This window comes from Citrus clementina, unplaced genomic scaffold, assembly GCF_000493195.1.
Source record: "Citrus clementina cultivar Clemenules unplaced genomic scaffold, Citrus_clementina_v1.0 scaffold_5, whole genome shotgun sequence".
NCBI classification, from domain to species: domain Eukaryota; kingdom Viridiplantae; phylum Streptophyta; class Magnoliopsida; order Sapindales; family Rutaceae; genus Citrus; species Citrus x clementina.
Genome location: NW_006262201.1, coordinates 37779039 through 37789679, shown reverse-complemented (window position 1 = coordinate 37789679; position 10641 = coordinate 37779039). Strand labels below are relative to the sequence as shown.

General features: G+C 36.7%; 1 protein-coding gene across 2 annotated transcripts; it reads left to right on the top strand.

Moving 5' to 3' along the window:
* Nucleotides 1–9: 9 nt before the first annotated feature.
* Nucleotides 10–10530, top strand: LOC18042851 (DNA topoisomerase 2-binding protein 1). 2 transcript variants are annotated; one of them, XR_002905421.1, is made up of 17 exons: nucleotides 10–564; nucleotides 658–700; nucleotides 1085–1206; nucleotides 1980–2087; nucleotides 3577–3721; nucleotides 3866–3957; nucleotides 4498–4591; nucleotides 4697–5192; nucleotides 5425–5567; nucleotides 5939–6306; nucleotides 7167–7334; nucleotides 7452–7742; nucleotides 7918–8349; nucleotides 8439–8483; nucleotides 8567–8652; nucleotides 9186–9600; nucleotides 9702–9790. XR_002905421.1 is itself a non-coding variant. In XM_024184288.1 (17 exons), exons 1-17 carry the CDS (start codon nucleotides 382–384, stop codon nucleotides 10149–10151), a joined length of 3021 nt encoding a protein of 1006 aa, XP_024040056.1. In that variant the 5' UTR covers nucleotides 10–381; the 3' UTR covers nucleotides 10152–10530. The 2 variants fall into 2 exon arrangements, 1 of the variants encoding a protein (XP_024040056.1); XM_024184288.1 differs by lacking the exon at nucleotides 9186–9600 and adding an exon at nucleotides 10044–10530 and having other exon boundaries at nucleotides 9702–9798.
* The last annotated feature ends 111 nt before the right edge of the window (nucleotides 10531–10641 follow it).

Sequence of the window (10641 nt, the reverse complement as noted above, 5' to 3'; positions counted from 1 at the left end):
TTTCCGTGCACAGTGAAAAATCTAAAATGCTCTAGTTAATTAAACATTTTGCCGATGGGCAGTTTCGTCTTTTACATGAGACAACCAGCCTGCCACTTTACCAGAGGTCCAGAGATTCAAAATTAGAGTGACAGCCTCCATCACAAGCCACGCACCTCACGTACATCAGATACCGTAACCCCTTCCCGCCTTTTATATCTTCATAATTACCCCCAAATTTCCCACTCTTCACTTGAAAACCTAACTTATACGTCTCAATGCATCACCATATCATGTCACATTTCCTCTTCACTTAAAACAATTCGCATCTCTCCCAATTCTCATCTCTATCTTTATAAAACGGTAATAATAAATAAATAAATAAAATTCAAATTTGAAGAGATGATGATGAAACCGAAGCCATTCAAAGGAGCAAAAGTGTACATGTCGAGAAATCTGGTGGCGCCGGAGATATTTGACGCACTTCTCGACGCACTCAAGTTGAACGGGGCTGAAGTCGAACTCTGCTGTGATCCTTCTCGCACTGGACCCAACGATTTCCACGTCATCTCCTCTTCCGATCACGTGACTACCCGCGTCATTTCCACTTCATTTCGCTTCAACTCCTTTTTTTTCCTACGTCGAATAATTTTTTATTAAATTTTCGGTTTTTGGCAGGAGAAATTTGAGGATCTTAGAGCGAAAGGATGTAATTTGTTAGGTATGCATTATAAATTTATAAGTTCGGTGGCTTATGTATTACATTTTGATTTTTTTTCTTTGTATTTCGTAATTTGAAAATTTTCGTTTGACTTTGAAATTACCATATTGACCTCACTGAATTTGTTAGAGATAGAATCACCGAAATGAGAACATAAAACTTGATCAGAAATGTTTAGACACTTAATAAATTTTTAGTGAAGAATTAGCCCTATGTTTACTTAATATCATTCTTGTGAGTTTTAAGTGGACTATCTACAAGGTAGAATGTTTAGAATTGTGAAATCACTTGCTTATTATTCTTATTTTAATGGTTCATATGTGAGTGGACTTTTTAATTTTCTTTTGGTTGCTGAATTTGATAAGCTTGTGCATTTTTGGACAGGTCCTCAGTGTGTGCTTTCCTGTGCAAAAGAAAATAGAGCTCTGCTAAAGCAAGGGTTTACTTGTTGCCTTGCGATGGATGGTGTCAAAGTACTCGCCTCTGGTTTTGATGTGGATGAGAAGGTATTGTGCTTGTGTTAGATGCACCTATGTTCATTCTTGTAGTTTCATGGCGGTATATGGGCATATGGCCTTTCTTACTACCAAATGTTGTCTGCAACAAGAATTTTAGCTTCATGGTGGGAAAACTTATTAGGTGAAGAATGTATATAAGAGGTATTAGTCTCTGAGAATACTCAGTGGAGGACATAAAACCTGTTTTAGCAGCCTTCTGCACAGAGAGTTTCTAAAAATTAGTGTCTTGAGCACTCTGTACAGAATGTTGAAATCTCTGTGCAGTGAGTTGTCTGTCTGTGTTTCTACAAAATGTGGATGTCAGTGGGAGAGGACTCATCAAAGCAATTGACGAGCTGTTGTGAAGCTCAGTATATACTGTCGAAAATAGGCTTGAAACAGTTTCAAGAACTTTATAATTTTTGTAGCTGCGTACCTGCTTGTTTGGGTTATCTTGGGCCTTTGAGAATAGCTAATAGTACTTTCCTTCTAGTTCCCTTGACGCTGCCCTATATTTGCACTCACTTGCCTGAGAGGAGAAAAATAATGTTCAGATTTGCAAACAAAAAGAAAATTATCCTTTATAAAATGATTGACATGAAATCACTTAATGTTTTGTGAATGAGTTATGCTATGTGTCCTACTGGCTTAGTTTCCTATCCTATTCATTCATTAAGGGTACTTTGAATATCGTAATATCCTTTATCTGCATTTTGCTTTTTCTTTTGCTGTTTTAGCTTATCAAGCTGTATTGTATCAACTGCTTTTAATTGTGTTTACAGGTTAAGATAGAAAAGTTGGTCACAGCTATGGGAGGAGTACTGCAGACCAAAGCAACTTTGGATGTTAGCTTCGTCATCGTAAAGAATGTTTTGGCTGCAAAGTACAAGGTATGTCTCTTACCTAAAGACTGTGGTCTAGTCAGTTTAAATATTAAAAGTTGTCTTCTTATCAATGAGCCTTGACACACATACAGACACACTTTCTCTCTTGTTATGCATTCATTTGCAAATTTCTGGGTGCCATAGGTAGGAAATAAATACTATTTTAACTTTAAATTGGAACAAAGTTGCTGTTTTATTAGGAGAAAATATTCTTTTGTTGTATCTTTATTTAGGACTGGTCTCAGCAAAGCAGTGGAGGCATTAAAAATAAGTTTTTCACTAAAGTGGCTACTCTTAAGCCTGAACCTGGCTGTCTTGAGTTTGTCAGAGCCGGATTTATAGCATTTTGTCAGATAATATCCCTTGCTTATCCAATGGATATGGTCTGAGAAGTATTGTTCAATTTTTTTTTTGTATAAATAAATTTCTGTTCTCCCAGAGTATTATGTTTTTTCATTGTTCATGCTCTATGGAAGACTAGCAAATGCTCAAACAAGAAGTGGACACAAAATGAAGTCATTCCAGGATCATGGTTCAACCAATTTGTAGTTTGTTGCATATAGATCAAATTGGAGTAACAAGTTTTTACGCTCAATGTAATCTGTTTTTTAGCCTTTCTCTAGTTAAATTGTGTAATGCCTTCATAGGCTTCTTTGAAATCCTTGTTCAGTAGCCACCGAATGCTTAAGATGATGGAGACACCAATATTGTCCATTTTGGGGATCTTATACTGCTTTCCTTAAGCTGGGTTACTTATGACATGGTTTATGCCTGCCTTGCTATCAAGCCTGGGGATTGCTATTTGAATTTGTCTGTTAGTTTGCTTGTCATTCGGTGGGGATTTTCTGTATCTCTCTTCCCACTGATTTTCTTGGTACTTGTTGCTGGTTTGTTCGGTTTTGTGAATAAAAAGTATTTTTGTTGTATGTCATAGAAAAAGTCAATGACAGCAAGATTTTATAAGAACTTTTCTGGCATTTTCTGGGTTTTGGTGTAGCCACTAAGATGTGGAATAGTGATAGTGATTTTGATTTTTATTAAACTCTTGTTTGTTTTAGTCCTTTTGCCATGTATTGTAAACTTGTGCGTTGACTTGAAACTGGTGATTGAAGATGTGGTCAATGTCATATGAATTAAATTTGTAAAACCTTTTGTTTTGTTCATTCGTTGTGCAATGAATTTTGTGTTACGGATAAATGATTGTCATGTGATGTTTACTTTGCTAATGGAAGTTTGCAAATCTAAATCTAGATCATGGTAAATATATTCAAAGTTGGAAAGTTGATTCTGGGATAATTTGATTCGCTTTGATGTAAAACTGTCTTGCGTGTATTTTGAGTATGGTGGTATTATATGCCAATTTTAGATTGTGTTCATTAGAGTATTAAGTGTGACTAGATAATATAAAGAAGCTATTTATTTGAAAGGAGTAAATGGTGTTATATCATTTGCTAAGATACAATCATTTTTCTTTTAATACTGTCCCTTCATGCAGTGGGCTTTAAATATTCTCAAGAAACCAATTGTTACTGTAAATTGGTTATACCAATGTTGGAATGAGCACCGTGTTGTTCCTCAGGAATCGTACAAGGTTCTTCCTTTCTCCGGATTGATGATCTGTGTTACCAGAATTCCTGCAGGTTACTATGTTCTCTATTTGTTTACTGCTGCTTAAGATACAGCATTTTTGTCTATTGGATCTAACATCTCTCCTCTCTTTTTTTTGTCCGGCTCATATAATGAGCCATTCCTTTGTTTAATGCTAATGAGCTTACATCTCCCAGACGAGCGGAAGGAGATGGAGAAACTCATTGTACAGAATGGTGGGAAATATTCTCCTGAGTTAACCAAAAAGTGCACACATTTGATTTGTGACATATCCTTTACGTAATTCTTTGTGAATGACCAATGCTGAAATGAGCACCGTGTTTTTTGGATCACATGCACGCATACATTCTTGATTTATCTTAGACCTGCGCTCATGCCCAGTATGTAAAGCCTTACTGCATCTGTTTTGGTGACGTGTTAAAATCTGTTTTCATCCCCAGGAAAGGCCTTATGTTTCTAAGAATGTTCATGTTGTTGAAGTTCTGTGATTTCAGTGAAATTATTTGATTGAAAATTTTAAATCTTTGTTAAATTTTTCCCATATCAGTTTGGACTCTGTGTTTTATGCTTGCACAGGAGTGAGTCTTTTTCAAAGACTGATTCAAGTTCTTCTGCAGTCATTTGAATTCAGAAATTCTATAATCTTCAATTTTGGAACTTTTATGATGTTATGGCGTCTTGCATTCTTAAAGATGATGAAGACTAGTTCACTGAAGACACTGCTTTTAATTCCTTAGTGTGATTTGCTGCTTTGCTTTTATAAGCATGTTGCCATTCGTCCAGAATCTATTTTCTTAACTTCCCATACACTCCAGAAGGTGATAAATTCAAAGTAGCCAAACGATGGGGCCACATTCATATTATAAATCGGAAATGGTTTGACCAATCCATGGCTAGGAGAGGTAATACTTAAACTACTTAGTATCCTCTAATTTCTTTCTTCCCTTTTCTTGTAACACATCTTTCGCATTTTATCTAACGTTGGATTTATCTCTCTTGGTGAATAGCGTGTCTTAATGAGGAGTCCTATACTGTTCAGGATAGTTCTGTATCTTCCAAAAAAACTGTAATGGGTTCCTTGACCAAGCAGCATAGCCAAGTCAAGGTAATTGGAAATGCACTATCTGCACCATCCTCCATGGCAACAGAATCAAATCTTCTTTCTGTTTCTTGTACTGGGTTTGCAGATCAAGATCTTGAAGCTACTTTCTCACAGAGCATGCCTTCTATGTATATGGATGCTCCTGTTGTGTCTAAAGATGGGGCCGTTGAGGCCTCAACTGCACAGATGAGAAATGAATCAAACTTTGATGTCTGTGTTGCTAATGACTCTCAGTCTGAAGACAATGATCTCTACTTGTCAGACTGTAGAATATTACTTGTTGGCTTTGAAGCTTCTGAAATGCGTAAACTGGTTAATATGGTGCGTAGAGGTGGTGGCTCCCGTTACGTATCGTACAATAATGGGTTGACACACATAATAGTTGGAACTCTGTCGGAGGCGTAAGTTTTTCTGACTTGTAACAAAAATGTATTATGCATGAGTTTCCTTCTTTAGCTCATTTTCCTCATGGTACATTTCGAGTAAAGGTTTTGCATGCTAATGGGGTCAGTTTGATGATGCTTTTATTACAATTGTTTGTCTACTGGGAATGGTGATCTGTGATTCTGCAAGTTATCTTTCTCTGAGTGGTTTGCACTTTATCTCGTAGTGTTCTGTGTCATGATTTTTCAGTGACAAAAGGGAGATAAGGAGCCTTGCATCTTTGGGTATCATTCAGGTGGTTAAATCCACCTGGCTTGAAGACTGTGATCGTGAAAGGAGAGAAATCAGTATTCTGCAGAGGCATGTTGCTTATGACTTGCTTCTTCCTAAAGGTTTGCTAAGTATGCTGGCACTGATGCTGTTGATGTGCTTGATATACGATAAGATGTTTCTGCAGTGTTTGTTTTATTGCATATTGTAACTACGTTAAATTGATATCTATTACCAATAAGCTTATGAGCATCAAACTCTTTGTATGAAAGGCTGCTTTCAGTTATATAGACTACACTTGTGGTTGCTAGTTGGTTCAACAAGTAAAACCTCTTGGTATCAGAGGGCTTGAATCCCGCTCACACCAGAGTTGGGAGGGATTTGGTTTAAACTTGTGTGATATTTAAGGAAGGAGATCCTTTTTTGAAAATACTAGATTTAACTGGCTAAATTGTGTTAATTGTGTTATCTGAGTGCTCATTAACTTATACAGAGTCTGCATGGTCCACCAAAGGAGCTCCTCTGTGCACGAACAATTTGAATCAAGGTAAAGAATCCAGTGTGCGGCATAGTCTATCGTCTGATGAGATGCTGCGGAGTACGAACTCTGGAATTGGAATGCCATTGTCACTAGAGGAGAATAGGGAAGAGAGAGCAGAAATCCACATGAAGAGAGAGAGTTCTTTGGAAGCAACTGCTGTACCATCGCAACAAAACCTACTTTCAGCTTTAAGTGATGAAAATAAGACTCAGCTGAGGACGAAAGAGGATTTCAGAGTTCAAAATCTTCAAAATATGAAGTTATCAACAGTATTTAGGGGGAAAATATTTTTTTTTTCGAATTCGTTTCCTAAAGATAGGGTAAGTTTTTTAGGAGCATATTAAGTTGATGTGATTTTACTCTATAACTGTGGCCTTTGCTTGATTTCTTGATTTTGAAATCATTAATATGCTCTTTTCAAAAAAAAAAAAAAATCATTAATATGCCTCTGGTTCTTATATACTCTCAGATTGTCAAAGTAGAAAAAACTAGTTGAGCTACTGTGGAAACTTCATCATATCTAGATATAATGCAGTTAAAAGATGGGAAAGAAAATTCTTCTTGACGAGTTGGTGAAAATCTCCTATTTAAACCTTTTGGACTTCAAAACACAAGTAGACATTAGTTAGGTTTGGATTTGGTTCCTAAACTTGAAACCAAAATCCACATAACACACATACACATACATGACCTAAGTGGGAATTGCATATTATTTAATTATGAAAGTGATTGCTTTTTGAATGTCCAAATGACTATGAATGTTGTTATTTTTCAATTGTACACTTTGATTAATGCGGAATTTAAAGAGTTAGGCACGTTGAATTAGCTGAACCTCCCTATTTTCCAGGTAATACTGATTTCTTATGCGCTTAAGGCCTGATTGGCATTAGATATCAGCTATTATTCCTACAGTATGTATAGAAATTGGATATAGATGGATCTTGTGATGGACGTATGGAGACCTAATGACTGTTTACAGTATTCGACAAATGCAGCCGTTAGTTGATTACTCTGTGTTGTTCTATCATATTATGTGTGTATACCAACACATCAATATACTTTCGTAAATGCACATATATATGATTGCATTTTTTCCTTCTATTCTTGAATTGGAATCCATTTTTCTAGATAATTCCTTTTATATTTAGTTGTTAGTTTTGGTTTTTTTTGGTTCTGCCAGAGAGCTGAAATTGTTCGATGGGTGAATCAAGGGAGGGGAGAGGTGGTGAATGATGACGCAAAACAAAATGTGCATTTTACGATTGAGTGTCATGGTGTGATACCCAAGTCTGCAGATGCTTCCGAGACAACTTATGTATCCAGTCATTGGATTCGGTCTTGTTTAGAGGTGTGTAATTAAACTTCCTTGTTCATTTATGACATTCACCGTCTTTACTATCTTGTTTTGGATATATGCTAAGGCCATTGTGGCAACTAATGTTACTGACTAACATTGTTGTTGAAGGATGGATGCTTGTTGGATGTTGGTAGTCACATTCTCTATTCACCACTTCACTGTCAGACTCCTTTGCCTGGGTTTGAAAGGTTTCGGTTTTGTGTTTCACAGTACGAGGAGAAAGATAGAGTGCTACTAAGAAATTTGTGCTTTGTTCTTGGAGCTAAGTTCATGGAAAAATTAACTAAAAAGGTCACCCATTTATTATGTAAGTTTTCTGATGGACCGAAGTATGAGGCTGCTTGTAAATGGGGGATACCCTCAATTACATCTGAGTGGATATATGAATGTGTCAGGCAGGTATATTCCTGATTCTCTTTTTCTCTTCCTCTTCCCTCTACTTCTCCTCCTTTGGGGGGACATGTGTGTTGTGTTGTCCAACAATATCATGCATGCTTCAGTTTTTGTTTGGCTGTTAATTTGGAAGTCACAGCTATTCACAACATACATGTGCACCATATTAACTGTTTGACAGAATGAAGTTGTTTCACTGGATCATTTTTCTCCCAAAGAAGTTACTACTCATGACCGAGAGGCGGGGTTGTGCACTGTGAGCCAGTTTCCTATGCAATCTGTTCAAATGTCATCTGCAGATGAACCAGCTCAGTTTATTAATCCACTGGGTGGCCTACAATCCTCATCACCTCAAACTATGGTTCATAAAATTGATGATATTACTAGAAGTGATAACCTTAGGGATGAGGCAAACCAAACAAGTGCTCACAATAAAAGAGCAAGGATTTCAGAAGATGAGGACCATGATGCTCTTCCTGGAGTACATTTAAAAGATCCTCACCGCAGTACGAATTATAATGGAGACAGTATGTCAAAAGATAATGGGGAAGTTCCTCATATTGGTTCAGATGTAGCTGCTGTTATTGAGGACTTGGTGGAGCAGACTAGTAAGGTAAATAAAGATCCTCTTTCATTTTATTAAATGTTGTCATTGAGTTTACCTTTCTTTGTTGACTACTTTATATCTGCTACCATGGTTAGGTTCAAGATCTTAAGTCGCCGGAGAGGTCAGAATGTGACAAAAGTGTATCCTACAGTCTGATCATTATTGTTTAATTTCTATATACTGTTGATTTTTGCTTCTGTTTTCATCCTTGATCTTGGAACAGCTTTTTCCATCTGACTGCTCGGTGCTGGGCCAGAACCATACAGATTTTAACTCTGTCATTGGACTATCTAGACAGTGGTCAAACAGGTGATATTTTTAATTATCTTAAACAGTTTTTCTTTATTTTTCATGATCTTTATTAGCTTTTCTTTTGCCATGGTTATGTTTGTTATAAGAGAGAAAGCTTGACCTATCAATCATTAAGAGAAACCATCTAGACCTATCAATCATTAAGAGAGACCATCTATTCTTTACTTTTTTTCATTTTCTTTCAAACAATGGTTGAAGGCTGGAGAAGTCTTTCTTGGCGCATTTCCTTCAGGTGTTTTTCACAGAGTGGTCTTCCAAATGCTGTTTGGAAGATCTCTATGAAGAAATGAATGATATTGGGATTGAAATAGATTGTGGGAGGGACTCAGCTATAGGGCAAACATCATTCTCTTTTCCACGGTGCATTTCTCTTCAACTACTCTGCATTTAAGACAATATACTGCACTGCAGAGAAATTTGCTTCAACACAAAGCGATGATGTTGAAGAGAAATCATTTTCAATGCAGAGAAATGGATTGCATTGAAAGAGAAAAATGTGTCTTCTTAATATGTTTTCGTTTTCGTTTTAGGATGAACAATCAAAGGATTCCTATAAGACAGCAGCAAAGAGGCCTAGAACGCTTAATGGTTTATGAATCACAGATATTTCCTTGATACCCTCCACTCAATTTATCAGTGCGTGGTTGTGGACCTTGTGATGCATTCACAGATTTCCAATATGAAAAGTATTTTTGCTGAAAGGCATGCAACAGCACACACCAGATCAGGACTCTCGTGCGTGTCAAGCTTGTGTTTGTGGGGCGATGATGTGGGCCCCACAGCTCGCTGCCAGATCATGTTTCAGTACTTGGGATACTATATCATAATTTTTGTCTTCCTAGGCAATTATTTGGCAGTTATTGAAATATTAAAATGTTTCAGATGCTAAATCATTTCATTGCTGACCTTCATCATCTTCAGAAATCGGAAGCTGGAAATTCCTTAGTATATTCTTATTCTCACAAGATTGTATGCTCGAATTATCTATGACTGTAATCTAAGCTTCGTCTTCTTTGTAACACAAGTAATATCTTTGCTCTTTTCAGGACTCTGAAAAAGAATGACATCCAAAATCCCTTCAACTCCAAGGGTGTTGGTTCAGGCATATATGAACCTTTTAGTGAAACGCAAACTGAATCTCAGGTTTCAGCTTTTACTCATCTGAATCATTTATGCTTTCGTTGCATTCCGGACGTTTAAGTGGTCTTCTTGTTGTTTAGTTTCTTTAAAGACCCTCTTCTGTCGACAAATTACAATATAAGAGGAGAAATAAGAAATTGGTGTTTTTCCATAAACTAATATACGCTTGCTATGTTGAAAACACTCGTGGGCTTGCCTTAAATCAGGTTTTGATATGATGGTTATGCTTTGTATATTTGCACATGCAGGTGGTTAGTTATGAAGAAGATTTGTCAGGGAGGCAAAAGATCATTGACAGAGCTAAATCAGAAGCAGCATGTTTAGAAAAGTTGGTTCAATTAAGAGAGAGATCCTGAGATTGATAACACTGCTTGAATCCCATAACCTCTAGTGTCAACAGAAGCTTCACCAGTTTGAAAATGGGCGTGATGGAGGAAAAGAAGCAAGAGGATGCACAGGTAGATATGGTAGCTCTTGTACCAAGTGCAACGTCTGCTTTTGAGTCCGTAAATCATTTTTTTGATCCAAACGGCTTGCTAATGTGAAAATGGGCTGCAGATTCCATTTCAGGTACTGTAAATGTGTAACATATTTCTTCTGATTTTGCATTGTAATTAGTAATCGCTGTGGATTTTTATTCCCGAGTCTGTAGAGTTATTCTCAGTGGAAACTATTGTGGGCGGACTTATTAAGGTGCACATAGCTTCCATGCATCCTCAGATTACAACAACACGTTACATGTCTCTTTTTTTCACTAATCTAATCATATATGCAATTATGCATGTTAATATTTTCAGTAAAATAGTTATTTGATAAATATTTTTGAATCGCATAAAATTAAAATTA

Coding starts and splice junctions, on each gene's coding strand:
- LOC18042851 (XM_024184288.1), top strand. CDS start 382: ATGATGATGAAACCGAAGCCATTCAAAGGAGCAAAAGTGTACATGTCG. Junction 5,568..5,938: donor TGACTTGCTTCTTCCTAAAG/GTTTGCTAAGTA, acceptor TAACTTATACAG/AGTCTGCATGGTCCACCAAA. Junction 6,307..7,166: donor ATTCGTTTCCTAAAGATAGG/GTAAGTTTTTTA, acceptor TGGTTCTGCCAG/AGAGCTGAAATTGTTCGATG.